The sequence below is a fragment of the Colletotrichum lupini genome, chromosome 7 (genome assembly GCF_023278565.1).
Source record: "Colletotrichum lupini chromosome 7, complete sequence".
Taxonomy (NCBI): Eukaryota; Fungi; Ascomycota; class Sordariomycetes; order Glomerellales; family Glomerellaceae; genus Colletotrichum; species Colletotrichum lupini.
Genome location: NC_064680.1, coordinates 2,487,213 through 2,505,287, shown reverse-complemented (window position 1 = coordinate 2,505,287; position 18,075 = coordinate 2,487,213). Strand labels below are relative to the sequence as shown.

Sequence of the window (18,075 nt, the reverse complement as noted above, 5' to 3'; positions counted from 1 at the left end):
AGCCTCGTAAGTCTCATGCTAGAACGCTGTGCCTGGAAATCATGATGTTTTGACAAAGGCTGGAGCGATTTGTCAGCAAGTAGTTTTTCACAGTAATGGGGTTTTTCTTCTGATGTACTCACTTGCGTCGATCTGGGATAGTTGGGGCAACGCCAGACGGACTTTGTTGCGATACACCGCGGGTCCTCTAAGCTGTAGCGGGTTGCCCTCAAAGTAGACCGTCGTGAGGTGTTCCTTGTCCTTGAGCTCCTTCTCGACCTCGTTGAAGTCGCCAATCTGATTATAGCTGGCCCAGAGCTCCTCGAGGTTCTTGAGTGGCGCGAGGCCCTTAACGCTCGCAACGGCGTTGTTGGAGATGTCGAGGACGCGCAGCTTCTCGCTCTTTTCGATACCGGCGAGGGAGGTGAGGGCGTTGTGAGAGATGTAGAGTTCCTCGAGGCCGGGCACCTCAGCCAAGGGCGCCAGGTCGCGAATGCGGTTGGATTGGATGCTGAGGAGGCGCAGGTTAGAGAGTCCGCCTAGCCCCGTGAGCTCGGTGATTTTGTTCTTGGCGACCCAGAGCTCCTCGAGTTTCTTCAGGGAGTCGAGGTTCTGAAGGACGCGGATGCGGTTGGAGCCGAGCTCGAGCGAGGTGAGGTCATCGAGCCCTTCGAGGTTTTCGATTGTGGAGATCTTGTTGGCGACGAGGAAGATCTCCTTGAGCTTGGTCAGGTGGTTGACGTGCTTGATGTGCTTGATCTTGTTGAAGCTGAGGTCGAGAGAGGTGAGGTTGACGAGGTCGTCGAGGCCGCGGATGTGGGAGATGAGGTTGTCGTAAAAGTCGAGGTCCTCGAGGGTGGGCGCGAGGGCGGCGAGGCCGTCGATGGACTGGATCGAGTTCTGGCGGAGGCAGAGGCGTACCACCTTTTGGAAGCGTTCGAGGCGGAGGGCGGGTATGGAGGAGACGCGGGCGTGAGAGACGATGAGTTCGTCTGTTTCTGGGTCTTCGCCATCGAGTAGATCTGTGGGATGGGGTTGGGCGTGTTAGTTTTCCATGCAACACGCCTCGCCTCGCCTCGCGCTTGTAGCCCAGCGCAGGAAGAGCGCGCCAGGTAAGGAAGACTTGCCTTCGTCAGCGGGTAGTTCTTCGCCCGGAAGGACGTTCTCGTCATCGGATTCCGGATCGGAGAGGACCTCTGGGTTGGCGAGGACGGCGGTACGCTGAACCCTGAGCTTGCCGTCCCATCCTTTGCTGTTCCTGAGGCCTGGGCTGGTCTGGCCGTCTGTCCGCGGGGAGGCGCTGGCGTCTTCTTCTGGGAGCTCGATGCGCGGGGAGTGCCTCGGCGACGAGGGTTCTGTCGGGGTGGTGGGATCTACAGAGCCGGGCATGGTGGGCGGGATTCGATATCGGTTCGGGGCTGTCGCGGTGGTTGCTGTAACAAGATAAGGTTTCTTGGCTCGGTCGTGGCTCCGTCCAAGTGATGTTGGAGATTTCAAGAGTGGCGGGGTGGGAATGAGCAAACGAGGAAAAAAAGGCGGTTGTTGAAGTCGGCGGTGAATTCTCGGCGGGGCGGGGTGGGAAGATCTGATCAAGAAAGTGGGATGGTTTGGAGGACCTGGAGGGAGGAAATGGGCACCAGGACAGAAATAGAGGGGTTGTTCACTGATGGACCGATAGGTAATCAAGATCCAGTGTTGCACATGCCAAGGTATAAGGTAGTATGGTATGGGGAGGAAGGGATGTGCGATTTTGCGGCGTAAATCAAGGCAACGTCCAATTTCGAGGGCGGCTGATTCTTTATTTATTAGTTACGCCCGCTTGCTCTCATACTCTCACACACACACACCGCACATGTGGATAAGGTGCCTTCCCCGACCGCCTGGTGCCCGTATTGGTGCCGGTTATGGGCGGGGGAGGGGAACAGCACAGCACATGCCCTGCCCCTGGGGGTTTGGGAACACCTGCCATGAGGTAAGCTCTCTGAAGTTGAGAAGTGACGAGATGGCTGGGCCTGCCGTCTACTTTACACTACGTAAGGTACCTCACGGTTCATCCCCTCTCCTGCCTTTTCCATTCGTCCCGCTGCTGGATACCTGACCTTATTCACGAGTGCAGGATTGGCAGGCTGGTTCCAGCAATTCATCGAGGGCCGTTTGGCTCTAGAGTACCTTATGACGTCTCAATGTTGCTAGAAAGTACCTACCTTACCCGAGTAGCAGTGGAGGCGGGGGCACTGGGTCTGTCACTGTAGGTAATGTACTCCGTACCAAGCTAAATGGACCGAGAGGGCGAGAATCACGCCGTGGAATGAGATGATGATGATGCTCTTGAAGCGAACGGATAGTGAAGCAGCAGATAGAGCAGCTTAATGACTATCTTACCACATGGGTCGACACTCGCCTCTAGAAAGCCATTGTTGCAGGCTGTTTGGCTGTCAAGCTGAGATTTGTCTGGCCTGCCCGTGTCACGGAGCGACCTTGTCTCAGACAGAGCAATGTCTCTACCACATCTTCCATTTCCATCTACACACCAGATTGTGTCAATGGCGGAACCCTGCCCATGGTCCATTCCTCTTTGAGTGCCTAGGTATACCTAGTATGGTACGAGACCCAAAGAGCCCTCGAGACGGATAAGAATCACCGTTGCAATTGATGGACGAATGCAGATCGTCGACCATTGGGCTGGAATCCTTGGACCCCGACCTGCAATCGTGGTGCTTATTTAACCAGTCCGTCTTCGTTTGCCGCCAACGCCGAATTCGAACGTTGCCTCCGAAGCTTTCTGAGCGGAATAGGACCGCCTGCATGCCGGCCATATTGAACCCAGTCGCGTTCGAACACGACCACATGCGCACCATGTCATGGCCCGTCACTCTATACAGTAAGTAGTCCGCGATACCTACTCCCAACCAACGTTCTCCATCTTTGATTTTTGCGCAAGCAGCAGCAGCAGCAGCCGCCGCCGCCAGGAACCGCCCCTCTTTTCAGGGTACGCAACGCTTCTGTTCGAGGTAATCCGCATCTCAGGGTCTAGTTCCGTAACCTTCAACCCAATACCACATCATCCACCCGCGCCTGATACGCGCCTCCATGTCTCGCGAGCAACCGTGATGCATGCTATCCGCGCATCCTCCATTGGGCAGCTTCTACATGGTCCTCGCCGTCTGCAAGCACTTCCCGTCACGTCACCATGGCGAGCCACGTCTCAGCGGCAGTCGATGCCGAAACTGCTTGTGACGCCGCACATTGGCCTGACTCACAAGCGGCACTTCAGAGCTGAGGCGCTCTATCTACCACCGCTCGTCTTCACCGGCCTTCTGCTCACTCTGTGGACGCAAAAGTGTCTCGCAATGATCATCTTCCAGAACAAGATCATTTACATGCCAGGCCTGCCACCCAATGCACGCAGGGAGCGCATCCAAGACTACGCGAAGCAGTGCTGGGGCGTACAGTGGGAGGAGAAGAGGATCCGAGCCGCCGATGGGACGGATCTAGCCCTCTGCGTGGCCTCGGCGACATCGACTGGTGGGAGGAAGACCACGTCGCTCGACGATACTCTATCGGTGCCGTCCATCTACATCCTCTACTTTCAGGGTCCGCCTCGTCCCCGTTCCAATACCCTGGCTGGCGCATGGCACTTCCCCTTTTGCCTCTCCAAACGATCAAAGGCTCATGCATTGGGGAAAAATAGGAAACGCCTCGTCCATTCCCCCACGGTTGCCCGACCTATCGTGGGTCCTACAGTCGTTGCAGCAAAGCAAACGGCCCGCGCGATACACATTTGTGTGTTTAAGCTACCGCGGGTACTGGACGTCGAGGGGTCGTCCCTCCGAGAAGGGCATCAACCTGGATGCGCGGGCGGCTCTGCACTGGATTGGGCGGGTGCACAGCGAGCACGACGTCCACGGGCACCAGCCCACGCCGGAGGTGATACTCTGGGGTCAGAGCATCGGCGCTGGGGTCGCCACGAACCTCGCCGCGTGGGAGGCGTTCCCGCCCACGTTGCGGCTACGGTCGCTCATCCTCGAGACACCTTTCACGTCCGTCAAGGACATGCTAGCGACACTGTATCCCCAGAAATGGGTGCCGTACCGTCATCTCTGGCCGTTTCTCCGGAATCACCTGGACAGCTGGACGAACCTAGCCACGATCGCTGGGAACTGGTCCGGGTCGAGGATCTATGAGAGGCCTCGCATTACGATCGTGGAAGCTGGCAGAGACGAGCTAGTGCCGGCCGAGCTTGGCGCGAAGCTGGTCCGGCGCTGCGAGGAGGTCGGGCTCGAGGTAGAGAAGAAGACGGTGCAGGGCGCCTTCCACAACGATGCCGTCATCAGGCTAGAGGGACGCAGAGCCGTCGTCGACTGCATTGAGCAGGTTGTTGCTAAAATCTGATGGACACTAATAATGACATCAAGTGAGGTCTGTCTACGGATAGCTAAGCAGTGAGTTCGCACGAAGCTGTCACGGTGACACTTCAGAGCTGTAAACGTTGGTCATCCTGAAGTGGGCAAACCTGATTGGCGAATTGAATGAGTACATGGCACTGCCGAGGGAACCCTCGGCGTTCGAGTTCAGTTTGGATTTCGGATTGGGAAGCTAGGAACCGCTCCCCGGGCCCCGGCAAACCGGTGCAAGGTTTATAGAGGCGATTGATGTTCAGGGGTTAAATTGCCTTGCCTCTCTTCGCAGGAAACCGAGCCTTGTCCATGGTACCATCCCTTGCGGTCCAACATCATTTACGCCATCCCGAAAGCCTCTCTCTGAGCATCGGGCTTTCGAGATAGAACAGAACAATACGTTGGACCCCTGTGAGCTCAAATCGTCTCCAAATTGATACTTCGTATCATCAGAGAATTCCTTTGGCCCCTCAACTATTCCTAGAACTTGACTGAGAGTATTCGCCCCCTGTGCGACGGCAATGAATCCAGATGAATTGTCTGCCCCTAACATTTCTTATTCTGGCCAAGTGATGGGTACAAAAGCTTGGACGCGGCCACGCCGTCTCAACGTGGATCATTTCAGGCTGTTTCCCACTGTTCCAGGCACCTAGGCAGCTTTCGTGTGAAGTGTGAATCGTCGGCGCACCACAGATGTGTGCTCGGCAGCCCGCAAACTCCCGGACAGAGGTACTCTTTGGGCCATTGAGTCACCGCGGAGTAACCTGTCGACAAGAGCGAGGGAATCATCCAGCCCCCTTGACTTGAGCACAGTGGCACCGAACCAAATGCACCAAAGCCAACGCAAGCTTGCACACATTCTCTCCTTTTTTTTGGCACTGGCTGCTTAAGTTGTTCCCCCTGCGGATGGCTTGGACATGGCGCGGTTTTAGAACCGGGTTCGGCCTGGTATCCAGTGCCTGCCAGTGTCCGCCAGCTTTCCCAACAGTGCCACCACAGAGGCAGCCAAGCAAAACCCCGGCGCACCACCCACTTTCCCATCAGCGAAGTACCCTGCTGGCGTGCACGTGATATCGCATCCGAGGCGTGTGTCCCTCAGACCCACCGACGCGTTCCCCTTGATCCCCCTGACGCGTCCAATGAGGACGTTCTCACCACTTTTTTTTTTATCAGTCCGCCCCCCTCTCCCCCAGGCACAGAGTCTCGGTGCCATCCTGTTCAAAAGCAGCCGGTGCAAGGCAATCACTGCAACGTACTTCAAGTAGGGGAGGGATCTTGGGGGACCGTGCCAGGAAATCAGGCTGTATATATTAGAATCCCATCGCCCATCCACCATGAGTTTCTCTCGAGTTCGCTCTCTCTTCTGTATTCACTCATCTCGGAAACGGCGCCTTAGGTAGGTCAAACACATTTTCCCATGAGAATCAATATTTCGGTCCATCCCATAGTCATCGATAATCAATTATTCCATCCATCACCTATTCTTTCCATCACTTGAAATTTTCTCTCCGACGACGTTCCTTAGGCATCCGAGCTGCGATATCTTCGGTTCGAATTCCGTTTTCCATTTCCTCGGTAAACACCATCCCAGCCATTCCGGAAACCATCAGCCAAAATGTTCAGCAGACGCTACGAACCATCACAGACTGTGAACAAGAGCTTCTCAAAGAGCCACAAGGCATCTAAATCCAGCTCATCATTCAGCAAATCCAGCGGCGTTTCGAAACATCGCCATGAATCCCGCCACAGCCGAAGGCCATTAACTGCCACTACGACCACGAGCACTGCTACCGAGGATACTTCCATGAGCAAGTGAGTCTTCAACACATTCATTTACTCTGCATTCTCCATCGAAACCCTTGCATGTCGCTTGAAAGAAACGTGAACCAGACACTAACAGAACCCTCCCTGAAACCAGCAACCTCACCTCCGCAATCGTAACCCTCGTCGTCGGCACAGAACAGCGCCTCTTCGCCGCCCATGAAGATGTCCTCTGCGCATCGCCCTTTTTCCAAAACGCCCTCCGCGCCAACCTATACGGCAGCCCCGCCGACGTCGTCGGCTCCCCGGCCTCCGTAGCCTCCTCCTCGGCCGCCCCGACTAAGCGCATCGCCCTCCCCGACGAGGAGCCCGAGATCTTCTCGTCCGTGCTGGAGTATCTCTACAAGGGCGACTACTACCCGCGCTTGGTGCACAACAAGCGCCGTAATTCGTGGGAGATTGAGGCCCTTAGCAGCAACGGAGAAAACGGCCGCGGGGGCGTCGAGTCGACCGTATACCACCACGGCGTCGACGGCGATTTGCTCAAGGACACGGTGATTTACTGCGCTGCGGAGAAGTACGGTCTCGAGGAGCTCAAGAGGGTTTCGCTGAGGAAGCAGGGTCTTCGTAAGTTCATTTCTCAGTAATGTTCTACCTCCATCACTATGCAACACTCTGCTAACAGATGGCCGTTAAGAATCCGGCATCCAGTGCAGCACCATCCTGGCGTCGGCCCGATACGCCTATGCCAACACGCCCGACAGCGACTCGAAGCTGCGGGCGCACTACCTCGCCCTCATCATCCGCAGCCGAAGCACCTTTAAGCGGAGCGGCACGATGCAGCTGGAGATGTACAACGGCGGCACCCCGCTCTTCTTTGACCTCTTTGTCGCGCTTTGCAACCACGTCGACGACATCTCGACCGTGTAAGTAGGCCCTCGAAAGTGAAGTGACAAATCACGAATCCGTTGCTAATCGATATTTAGAAACTCTCCTCGCACACCCCGTGGTGGCCGTTTTTAAGGGGCACAACCTCACTCTTTTCTCATTTCCTACACCTTGAATCTTCTCATCTCAGCCAAGGACGAATGAATACCCGGCTCATCATAACTAATGACTTTACGTTCTCACGCAATCTTGCCTTCCATTTCTTTTCTCATCTACTTTTTACTTTGTTTCGCCGTTGATTGTCGCTGAAACGGGCGATTTGAAGCCTGCTGGACTCGCAAAACCCGCAAAATACCATAAACATCAGGGCGTTTGAAAACCCATCCCACTGGATAGGGATGGTCACGGCGTTTGGGTACAACATTTTGTATTATTTCTGCAAATTTTCCCGGCATCTCTTGCTCGAATTCTTGACTTCTCACGAGAAACCCTTGTACATTTATCTCTTACTTTTGGCGAGACGAGAACCCCATGAGAGGCGGACAACCTCGAGAAACGGTTTCTTTCGAGGCAGGAAAACCTGTCTCTTGTTCGCCTTCCGTATAGAGGCGACTGAGAAATACGAGACCCGGATGCTCTGGGTGTAACAGAGCGAAAAGAACGAGACGAGAGACGAAAGAAATTTGGGACAGATTGCGTCTTCTGCGAAAGAGATCGAAATCATTAACTGTAAAATTATCATTCTTCACACTCGCTTTCTAGTTTCTGCAAATCTACAGGAGTTGATGCTGTGAATCTCGAGCCTTTTTTCCGATGGAAATGAAGATATCCCGTCGTTGCGATATTCACAAAATCCAACGAGTGATTTGATGGCCATCTTCTGGTATCTCCAACTTCCTCTTGTGTTCTGAAACATAACCAACACGACCTACCGAAGTTTTCGACCACGAGCAAAAGTCCTACGTGAATACTCGTGAATGCCCAAGGCACCCGAATTCACAGGCCCCGATCCGGGCGAACTATCCCTGCCTATGTCAACCCCATCCATCGCCCCCCGGTAGAGTGTCCCGGTTCCTGGTCCGCCCGCCGCGGCGACCAGGCTCGCCTAGCGTAGCGGCCGTGTTTTCGGATATCTTGCCCCTCTTCGAGCTGTGAGTCATATTGGTAGTGTCACCGAGGCTGACTCTTAGCAACACTATCGCCGATTCACGCACGACACAACAGCCCAACTCAACCCCACCACTCTCTGGGAACACAACACACATACTTTCAGACCCCGGCTTTTGTCTTTTTTGCTTCTCCTGAATTACCTTATCACGCTACTGATGCAAGCACTTAAACTAAAGTCAACCACCAGGGACCCCCTCTTCGCTTACTTTGGTAGGCTGGTCGTACTGGTGGGTGTGCTTGTGAGACGTTAGTCATTGTTCCGTCTTTCCTGCCCGTGTCGTGCTTGGGTCGCCATATGAGGGTACTTTTCTCCAAAGGGAGGACTGGAGGTGGAGATGGATGTGAGCCAGAGGTGTGCGTGGAGCTGCATTCTGAAATGTGGTACGGCAGATGCTCCATCTGGTAGTTGTTTTCTACATACTGAGTGATGTTGTTTGACTGTTGGTCCGTGGCCGCAAGTAACTGGTGTGATTGCAATTTTGTAAATACTTCTATGCGCCCATGCGTGATAGACTTTCGGTGAATTACAAGCTCAACGTGGTGTCACACGTACATAAGGGAGGTATGAGACAGATAGATGGCCGGTGAAATCGGAAAACCTTTCCATATGCATCAAACAGTGGATGTTGTTTCCAAAGTGCGAAGGATGGAATTTCCTTTATTTCATTCATTGAAGACCAGTCTCATAGTACCTTAATTAGGTAGGTATCGTCTCCAGACGGCCACTAGGCCAAGCGTGCTTGCCTGAGGTGGGAAGCCCCAAGCCCATCCCCATCGCACCTGCCTATCCTCCCAGTCCTAAACCTTCACCTGATAACTTCCCATTCCCATCCATCCGGGTCACGAGTGAAATACACACAGGAAAGAAGCCCATATAGACCCCCTCAACTCCATTCTCGTCACCAGCACAGCAGGCGCCCCCCTAGGTCGGGGGGTCAGGTCAAACTGTGGCGTGGGTGGTGGAATTGGTTAATGGTCGACATCAATCATATACGCCAACCAGCCTACTCGACGACAGGCTCAGCGCATACGAGTTACCCGAGTTCGAATCCCGGAATGAGCACCATAAAATTCCCCAGCATGAGCACCAAGAGATGTAGCCCCCAGTCCAGCACCGGGGGGGTGAACTCTTTTGTGGTTTTCGATCTTTTACTATGATTATGTAACTGAGCATTGGAACAATAGAAGCAATCTGCTGAGTGTCAATGTATCGATTCGCGTCTACTGATTGATCCCAACAGATGGCGTCGAGATAGACTTTGCTTTTTTAATTGCCCGGTATCACTAAGATACTCATGCATCCATCTTCCTCGCACCAATGCATGCTGCTAGGTTTCCTCGCACCTTATACGAGGCCGTTAAGTTCAGCGACGCCGTGCCGCCGATGCCTATTGGGTCAGATATCTTCTCGCTGCTTTTGTGCGCACGATGGTGTGGTACCAAGGCTGTATTATCTCAAGTCATCTTTGGGCCGGTCGAAAGTCTCATGCGGTCGGAGTCCCCACCCCACCATCCCCGTCTAAACCCCTGTTCCGGGGAACGCCCCGTTCTTGGAGAGGACGACGATGCCGCGCTCGCGGGCGATGTAGCCCTTCATGAGGTTCTGCAGACGATTGAATGATTAGTCATGTACTTGTGAGTGAGGGGTTACTATGGAATTCTGCCAGAGTAGCGAGCTTTTGTGGCAGTCGCCACGACACCGGATTCCCTTGAGCACGCAAGGTTGGTCCCGTGATGATGTTGCCTACTAGGCAACCCCAGACGCACGACAAAAGAAAAGCTGCCACGTACCTTGTAAATCATGTTTGCCAGCAGGCACTCAACCTCGTCTGGGTCAACAGTCTCCTGGCTACCAAGGCTGATAGCAGCTGTGAACTCGGCGACTGGAACTCTGGTCCTACGAACGGGAGCGGTGCCGGTTTCCTTCGCCTCTTCGAAGCCACCGGCGACAAAGACTTTGCGCAATAGGTTGCGCAGGGCAATGTCGCGACCGCGCTCCAACGTAAGGTAGATTCTGCGGCGGACGAACTCCTCTTCGCCTTCTTGTAGAGCTAGGTCAAAGTTGCGCAAGTCGCCTTTGCGGATGCACTGCGACAGTGGGAGAAAGAGTTTTTGCAGCCGCGGGTAGGGCTCAAGGAGTTTGCTACTGGGCAGGGTATGTGTGGTGAGGAGATGGCATGGTATTAGATAGGTGAGAATTCTCCTGTGATGGTTGTTAGTGATTGGGGATGATGATTTGGGATGTGTCGAGAGTACTTACTCTTGGTTGCTCTTCGCACCCTTGTGACACAGGGACCATGCCTCTGTGAGGTGCTTTTCGGCCTGGATTTCGTTAGATCCGAAATTGAGAACTGGACTTCTCTCAGTAATCGTACCTCAACATAGTTCTCCTCCAAGAAGAAGAGCACGCCCTCGTAATACTTGAATGTCACCCGCTGTGACTTGGGGAATGCTTCCAGGGGCGGCATGTCTCCACGGTTCGTGGACAACGCCTTCAGGATTGTCCGACTCAGACTTGCCGAGTTGAGTTTGAAGTAGGTCTTGAAGAGCAAGTTGATGATGTAGTAAATAGCCCACTTTCTTGATTCTTCGAGAGGTGCTCTGTACACAATTAGGACTAGCCAAGAGCATTCGGGTTTGTCGACATACCTATCGCTCAGACACAGAGTGAAGATACGCTTGAGCTGCTGCTCGCAGTCGCGCAGCTGCTTTTGCTTCTCCAAGTCCGGATCGTAGTCGTCAGCAAGCTCCATTGCGTCAGCAGTGGCCTCGGTGGTGCTCCGCTCTTCGTCTGAGCTGATGGCGAAGAGTCGCAAATGCTTGCCAGCAAGGTAGAGGCACGGAATTGTCCACGCCTCGAAGCCATAATTAGTGTAGCCTCGGATGAGAGCGGTGGTGAATTCCTTCCAAGACTCATACACCTTGGTCCATGATGAAGACTGTTGCTGGTGTTAGTGGTGAAACTGAAGAATGGGGATGGGAAGCGTATTGCGCGAGAGCTCACCCTACCTCCAGCAGCGGAGTCGCCCTCTACTTTGAGGATCTCGCCAATGGCTTTCCAGTACGCTGTGTAGACTTCTACCCAGCCCGTAGTCTCCTCATGGTCGAGCTTGAATTTCTTAGATCCCGAGCCCCGACCGAGGAGCATGTACTTGATGTCACTCTTGGCTTCTTGGACGTTGGTGCTCAGATAGATGGACCGTAGCTTGTCCGGCTTGTTGACTGGACTGAATGGCTGAAGTGTCTGCGCAAGAGAGTACCCAGACCGAGTCTTGTAGGCATTGCGGAACTCTTCAAACAGAGGCTCCATTCTGTCTATTTGAGCCCTGGTCGATGTTGAAGGGTGGGTGAGTGAGTTAAGTGGTGGAAGAGCCGAAGGGCTGAAGAGCGAAGGCTCTGAAGACTCTTGCTGGAACTTGACGCAAATTCAGCCAGGTAAAGCCTGCTAAAATGGATTCAACAGGCAATCTGCCTGCCAGACTTATGATGAAAGCGATCCCCGTCTAACATCAGCCAGCAAATGTAGTTGCCTTTGTGACGCTGTTGCTCAACCGCGGGCGATCTGCGCTGTGATTGGTTGAAACCCAGTGACTTTGGGATTCGCCAAAGGCAGCTCCTCCCTCTGACCTTTCTGGTGGACACCGACTGTTTTGCGCCTGATATTCAAGGCAGGAATGCATTGACAGACCTTCTCGAAAACCTGGGCGATTTGAGGTGGACACCCACCAGCCGCAATAGGGTGGGGTCCGGTCGCTTAGGAAAGTGTGGCGCTGACACATAGGGTTCTCGCCCTTTTTTGCATTTACCCAACTTTTTTGTTTTCCCATTCGGCTTCAGACCCAGCAGCAACCACCACGATATCGGATAATCGACGACCATCGGCCAGCTCTTCAAAGTAAGTCACCAATTACTCAAGTTCGCGGGGGATCTTCAGTTTCTAACAAATTATTCAAGATGGGTAAGCACAATTCCTCTCTCCTCGCTTGGATCTGGATCTTGGATGCGAATGCTTGCTGCGAATTTTTCGAACCCCGACCGCGACGAACAAACTTTTTCAAGGTTACTTGAGACACCACGAAGATGTCGCAGTATGGCACGACAGCAATAGCACGCCTGCTTCATGGATTCACCAACACCGACTGCCATCAGCTCGCATATCAAGCGAGACTACAGCACACTACCAAACTACGAATGGGTCGGGGCTTGGCTTGGGAGGAACAAGAAAGAGGGGAATGAGCGCAAGACCTGGCATGACCTCACGACGGAACGCGATTCTGCCCTCCCGTCCGAAACCGACCGACCGGAAAATTCGCAGCAGCACGAAATGACACAGCTATTCGCATCCTTGAATCCAGAGATTGTGTGGCCACAGGACGACGCATAACTGATTATTTTGCTATAGGTCGTCTTTCGGAATACGAGGTCATTGGGCGCCACTTGCCCACCGAGTCCAACCCGACTCCCGCGTTGTACCGCATGACCATCTTCGCTCCCAATGTCACGGTTGCGAAGTCCCGTTACTGGTACTTCTTGCGTGGCCTGAAGAAGGTCAAGAAGGCCACCGGTGAGATCGTCAGCGTCAAGGAGGTACGTCACCAAAAACTCGATTCTCCCAAAGCACTAGAAGCAGAGACTGACTCTGCACGCTACAGATCCAGGAGAAGCACCCCCTCAAGGTCAAGAACTTCGGTGTCTGGCTCCGCTACGACTCCCGCTCCGGCACCCACAACATGTACAAGGAGTACCGCGAGATGTCCCGCACCGACGCCGTCGAGGCTCTCTACTCCGACATGGCCGCCCGCCACCGTGCCCGCTTCAGGTCCATCCACGTATGTGCCCTCACGTCGAATATCTCGCCCGGAAAGCCGAAACCCCCACTAACAAAGTCTCCAACAGATCCTCAAGGTCGTCGAGCTCGAGAAGGGCGACGATGTCAAGCGCCCTTACATCAAGCAGCTCATCACCAAGGGCCTCAGCTTCCCCCTACCCCACCGCGTCTCCAAGCTCAACAACCAGAAGATCTTCAGCGCGAAGCGTCCCACCACCTTCGCATAAAGTGTTGGCTGTTGTGCGGCGTTGTTTCTCTGGTTTTCGACAAATGGAGGGGTGGGCTACTACTACTTGGCAGGTGTTCACTAGGTCTATGGAACTATCACGTGCATTTGCTCTCTGAAGGCGGGGGCCACCAAAAGAAATGAAATCAATTCAAAACATCATCTTTTCGCGAGCATGGCCAAAAAAAGCAGCAGGGGAGGGAGGGGAAACCTTACTCAAACCGCCCTTTTGATAGATGGACGAATGATACCTGAGTACGAAGCTGTGAAATACGACTTCTTGATGAGACGATGCGGTTTACCTTTAGATCTGCTCGGCCAGAAGAGGGATGTCAAGACGTCCGGCTTCGTCTACGTAGACAAATGCCAACTCACCCTGCGTCGGTTGTCAAAGTTTTTTTGATTGCCAGTGATGTGATGCCTGCATGTCTTCAACTGTTCGTAGCGTAGAGTGCTCTCACTTGGCATCTACCTTTTTTCTTTCCCAGCTGCTCCCAAATGTGAAAGCACATGCAACCCACCTGAGCATGACGTAACCTCTATAATTTCGTGGTGATTAGTTGTTCACGTTCTAGTGTCCAGTGACATATCACTCTCATGAAGTGAAGGCCCGGCAACAAGCCCCGTTCACTTCCATCATATGCTTACTTCGAAGTCGACATACCTTATCTTGAAGCTCTGCCCGCTTGTCTGGAACAGGAGTCATCAAGTTGTCGAGAATTATTCACTCATTGAATCAAGCTCAAGTACAATGAGTTTCATTTGAGAGTCTAGATTCCTCTTCCATTCTCCAGTATTGATGGGCGGGATTCGTCATCCCTATCGTACAGCATCACCATGTCATTTCTTCCTTTCCCTTTTTCCTTATTATACACCACACTTGCGCGTCAGTTCATTTGGGTATCCCGTACGCCTCCTCGTCCTCCTCTTGTGATTACCTTAGTCACTCAAACTGAAATCACCCGTCGTCCCGAGGTGACCTCTCCATATTCGCATCAACGACAAACTCGTCCCACGAACTCGGATCCCACCCAAAGTCTCCGGCATCCATCTGGATCCCGAAATGCGCAATCAGGTCCTGCGGGTTACTGAACAGCGGCGTTCCTCCAAACATGGCCATGTCCTCCGGCGTCAGCCCGAACGGCGGGTTCATGGGCGCCGACGTTGACGGAGGCAGTGATGTCGCGGGCATCCCGGCCGCCGCCGCTATCGACGGGTCAACCGCCATCGGCGTGGGACCACCCAAACCGACCGTGTTTGTCGTCGCGAAAGGCATACTCGTGGGAGGCAGTATGGAGCCGCCTCCTTGCCAAGCAGCAGCGGCAGCGTTGTTACCGCCGAAACGGTCTGTCCTGAAAGCCGGGTGTAATGTTCCCATACTCACACCGTGGCCTCCCACCGCCGCCGCGGCAGCAACTGATGGCTCCTGAACACCCGTGACATCCACGTCTCCATCGCCATCATCATCACCATCCTCATCGTCATCATCATCCTCCTCCTCCTCTTCCTCATGCTGCGGCATCTCCACCGTCCTCCTTGCAGCCCCCTTCTGCTCCGTTGTCGCCGCCGCCGCAGCAGTCACAGGCGCCCCCCTCCCACCATCACCCAGCTTCAACGCCCCCATCATAGCCTCCGCTCTCGCAGCCCTCGCCCGTCTCAAAAGCTTCTTCAGCGGCCTCCACAGCGTGCCCCGCCTCGTATCCGCGATCCGCTCCCTCATCCCGTGGAAGTTCCGATCCACCACGCGCCACGCCCTCTCCACCAGCTCCCCGCGCGTCTGCACGCACAGCTCCGCCAGCGCGACGGCGAGCGGGTGCCACTGCACGTAGCTGTCGATCCACCACCCGAACCGCTCGCGGTAGGTCGCGGAGCTATACTCGACCAGCTCGATCGTGTTCACCGCCGTGCGGAGCATCGTCTCCCGCGCGACGCGGGGCTTCGCCGTCGCCGTGGAGGCGCGCGGTGTGAAGGGATATTGTGCAGATAACCACATTTTGAGGATGATGATGCGCACCGTCACGGCGGCGTGGTTGGCGGGTAGGTGCCGGGTGTCCTGGTCTTCATCGTCGCCGCCGCCGCCACCGCCACCGGAGCCATCGCCGTCCGATGCAGGTGTTTTGGCCGGCGCGGTGCCAAAGAGCGCTTCGAGACGCTGCGCGTGCGCCATAATCTCATCCTCTGACGTCGTCGGCTCCGGCGTGCCGTCGTTGTCGAGCGCAAGCTGCGGGTGCCGCGGCCGCAGGTTGCCAAAGATGCCCGACGACATGCTCGTGCACAGGCAAAACGTCATCTCGGTCGGGCCCGTCCTGTCCTCGAGCGGATCCGTCGTCCCGGGGCCGAAGTCGTCGTCGTCGAGGTTGAAAGGCAGGCGGGTGTTGTAGGACTGCCGCGGGATGGCGGCGTCGGTGCCGCGGTCCTCGGCGGCGCGGATGTCGAGGACGACAATCATCCACCACAGCCGGCGGCGCATCTCGGCCTCGAAGGGCGGGAGAGGGGGGTTGACGCCGTCGCGGTGAAGGTGGAGGGCCTGGGCGAGGCGGACGACGAGGGGGATGAGGGCCCATGAGGCACGGCTGGCGTTGTGTGAGCGGAGGAAGCACTGTGAGATGGTTAGATCTTGAACCGGATTTGATATGAACGTGACTGGAGAGACTTACCACGTAGTAAGTCAGCGCTTGAAGGGTCCGAATCTCAGTGCTGTTGAGATAATCCGCCTTGTGAAGCGCCCTCTCAACGCCCTCCCGGTACCTCTGCGCGAGCACGCTCCTCTCCTCCCCCAAGTTCCTCAGACAAGCCTCGTTTGTCAAGCTGGTGACGGCACCATAGTACATAGAAAAGAACAGGGCCTCCGTCGCATCATCGATGTGCTTATTCACAGCGTTCGCGAACCCTTCCAGCTCGACAGAGACCGTAGGCCGATGAATGACCTTGAACGCGGGATCGACGTTGGAGAAGAAGATGCCGCACATGTACATGATGTGATCCCGCGGCGGGTGCCTCAGCGGCTCGTCCCCGCCCGTGACGAAGCTGGAGATGAGCCCAGACAGCGCGGGAGGCGTCTGGCCCTTATTGGCGGTGGATGACTCGGGGCTCGTCGTGCTGTGCTGATGCTGCTGGCCCTGACCTCCTGGTTCCTCATCGTCGGACCCTTCGCTGTCGGAGGGCTGATCCAAGGCCTGTCTCATGCCCTCGACCTCTTGGCACAGATTGTCCCAGAACTCGGCGCTCATGTAGTTGGTCGGCGGGGCAGGCTGGGAGTCCCACCCCGCTCCGGGCGGCGACGGCTCCGCGTCATTCATGCCCGAGACCGAGTCGCCACCAAGACCCCTTCGGCCCGTCGCCGCCGATATGGAATGCGGCGTCGATGAGACGGCAGCCGTGAGCAAGGCCGCAGGGGGCACCGCTCCTCCCGCCGAGCCGGTTGGGGTCCCGCTACCGCCGCCCCTGACGACTCCATCCACGTTACCAGAGTCAACTTTGCTGACGATGCTCTCCAGACGGGTGATGCGATTCAGCAGCTCGTTCTGCCTCCCCTGGCGCGGCTTGCGGTTCCGCTTCCGGGAGGGGAAGACGCAGTCGAGGTCGGAGCGCTCGCACTGCTTGCACCGGGGCTGTAGCTTATCGCATTTGATCTTGCGATGGCGACAGTTTGCGCAGCTGAGCTGTTGTTTGCCGGTGCCGCTGCTGCCAGGCGCGGCGGTGTTCTGGTCGGATTGTTGTCGGGCTGCGGTCGCCGATGATGCCGGCGGTGTCATTGTCTAGTTGGGGCTTTTTTTTAGTATGAGTGTGAGGTGGTGTGGGTGAGTATGAGTGACGGGTGTGTGAGCGACCCTGACGTGAGTGAAGCTCAAGTGAAGCTCAGGGTGTGTGAGAGGTGTGTGGATGGTCTTTGCTGACGTTGACGATTTTGAGGGTTTCCCCGCTAGGCCTCTCGCGCTTGCATTCCTTGTAAGTTAAGAGCGAACGGGCGATCAACGTGCTTGTAACTCCTAAGCCCGGGCTGACGTTCGTCCGCCGTCTACGGAGTAGATATTTAGGTTTTCATCCAGATTAAAAAGGCGGGGGAAAGGTGTAAAGAAGAGGTAATAATTAATAAGAACAACTATTTCGCGAATCGGTTTCCGGGATTCTGGGGGTTTCGCTTGATGATGTCGTTCTGCGCTGTGAGCAAAACAGGATGAGCTGTGGGTGAGACGAGATAGGTAGAAGCGCGGGGGGAGAATATACCTATGAGGATTTGGGCTGTAGCCTGTGTGGTTCCCCACTGCACTGTTCCCCCGATCTGCGTTCAGATGCAAAATTTCCCAGGGGTTGCCCGAAACCACCTTACCACCCCGCTGCAGTAGGCGTAAGAAAAAACCTTAAAAAAACAAGACTAATAGCTGCCGACCACTTGAACGGGTAGATTTACGTAGAAATGACTGATATGTCAGCACGTCTGTACTCGTAGGATCACACATACATGAGTAGTCGTGATTTGCTCGGTCTCGCTAGAGATGGAGGTCTGGCTACCTTGGTTAAGATAAAGTTTCCCGCCCGGTATCTTGCCGCGATTAGGAGAGAATTTGACAGACCACCTGGATATCGTGGATCGTGATTCGGTTTGGGTTTCTTGCATTCTGCCCGATGGGAGCGCCAAGTCTATTCAGGAGACGAACAAAGACCTGGACCGTCAAAATCGGCGCGGCTCGGCGCTCGGAAGACCGCCGAGTGCGAGCCTGATAAATTTGCGGAACTATCCGTCCCCCGGCCAGGCCTCGTCGTATTTAGTCGTACTTTCGATTAGAGATATTCGTAAGCCAAAACGGCAATGCTGAAAGAGTAAT

The 18,075-nt window shown here is 55.0% G+C and overlaps 9 protein-coding genes across 9 annotated transcripts; 4 read left to right on the top strand and 5 right to left on the bottom strand.

Moving 5' to 3' along the window:
- Positions 1–39: 39 nt before the first annotated feature.
- On the bottom strand, positions 40–1,368 carry CLUP02_13787 (protein phosphatase 1 regulatory subunit SDS22; the record flags this gene model as incomplete). The annotated part of the gene is made up of 3 exons (XM_049292724.1): positions 40–59; positions 123–1,001; positions 1,200–1,368. 3 exons carry the CDS (start codon positions 1,366–1,368, stop codon positions 40–42), a joined length of 1,068 nt encoding a protein of 355 aa, XP_049149870.1.
- A 1,151-nt stretch (positions 1,369–2,519) lies between these two features.
- Positions 2,520–2,837, bottom strand: CLUP02_13786 (uncharacterized protein; the record flags this gene model as incomplete). The annotated part of the gene is made up of 1 exon (XM_049292723.1): positions 2,520–2,837. The coding sequence occupies one exon, from the start codon at positions 2,835–2,837 to the stop codon at positions 2,520–2,522; it is 318 nt and encodes a 105-aa protein (XP_049149869.1).
- On the top strand, positions 2,785–4,371 carry CLUP02_13785 (uncharacterized protein; the record flags this gene model as incomplete). The annotated part of the gene is made up of 3 exons (XM_049292722.1): positions 2,785–2,860; positions 2,968–3,573; positions 3,671–4,371. 3 exons carry the CDS (start codon positions 2,785–2,787, stop codon positions 4,369–4,371), a joined length of 1,383 nt encoding a protein of 460 aa, XP_049149868.1.
- A 1,620-nt stretch (positions 4,372–5,991) lies between these two features.
- Positions 5,992–7,160, top strand: CLUP02_13784 (uncharacterized protein; the record flags this gene model as incomplete). The annotated part of the gene is made up of 4 exons (XM_049292721.1): positions 5,992–6,188; positions 6,277–6,764; positions 6,835–7,063; positions 7,124–7,160. 4 exons carry the CDS (start codon positions 5,992–5,994, stop codon positions 7,158–7,160), a joined length of 951 nt encoding a protein of 316 aa, XP_049149867.1.
- A 2,554-nt stretch (positions 7,161–9,714) lies between these two features.
- CLUP02_13783 (PCI domain-containing protein) lies at positions 9,715–11,505 on the bottom strand (the record flags this gene model as incomplete). Its single annotated transcript, XM_049292720.1, has 5 exons — positions 9,715–9,798; positions 9,987–10,398; positions 10,456–10,517; positions 10,571–11,134; positions 11,200–11,505. 5 exons carry the CDS (start codon positions 11,503–11,505, stop codon positions 9,715–9,717), a joined length of 1,428 nt encoding a protein of 475 aa, XP_049149866.1.
- Positions 11,506–11,551: 46 nt separating this feature from the next.
- On the bottom strand, positions 11,552–12,074 carry CLUP02_13782 (uncharacterized protein; the record flags this gene model as incomplete). Its single annotated transcript, XM_049292719.1, has 3 exons — positions 11,552–11,667; positions 11,748–11,948; positions 12,002–12,074. 3 exons carry the CDS (start codon positions 12,072–12,074, stop codon positions 11,552–11,554), a joined length of 390 nt encoding a protein of 129 aa, XP_049149865.1.
- Positions 12,075–12,149: 75 nt separating this feature from the next.
- On the top strand, positions 12,150–13,250 carry CLUP02_13781 (ribosomal L18ae protein family; the record flags this gene model as incomplete). Its single annotated transcript, XM_049292718.1, has 5 exons — positions 12,150–12,254; positions 12,304–12,555; positions 12,618–12,782; positions 12,848–13,024; positions 13,092–13,250. The coding sequence occupies 5 exons, from the start codon at positions 12,150–12,152 to the stop codon at positions 13,248–13,250; spliced, it is 858 nt and encodes a 285-aa protein (XP_049149864.1).
- A 243-nt stretch (positions 13,251–13,493) lies between these two features.
- CLUP02_13780 (uncharacterized protein) lies at positions 13,494–14,015 on the top strand (the record flags this gene model as incomplete). Its single annotated transcript, XM_049292717.1, has 3 exons — positions 13,494–13,633; positions 13,695–13,781; positions 13,853–14,015. The coding sequence occupies 3 exons, from the start codon at positions 13,494–13,496 to the stop codon at positions 14,013–14,015; spliced, it is 390 nt and encodes a 129-aa protein (XP_049149863.1).
- A 192-nt stretch (positions 14,016–14,207) lies between these two features.
- On the bottom strand, positions 14,208–17,004 carry CLUP02_13779 (fungal specific transcription factor domain-containing protein; the record flags this gene model as incomplete). The annotated part of the gene is made up of 2 exons (XM_049292716.1): positions 14,208–15,848; positions 15,907–17,004. The coding sequence occupies 2 exons, from the start codon at positions 17,002–17,004 to the stop codon at positions 14,208–14,210; spliced, it is 2,739 nt and encodes a 912-aa protein (XP_049149862.1).
- Positions 17,005–18,075: the final 1,071 nt, after the last annotated feature.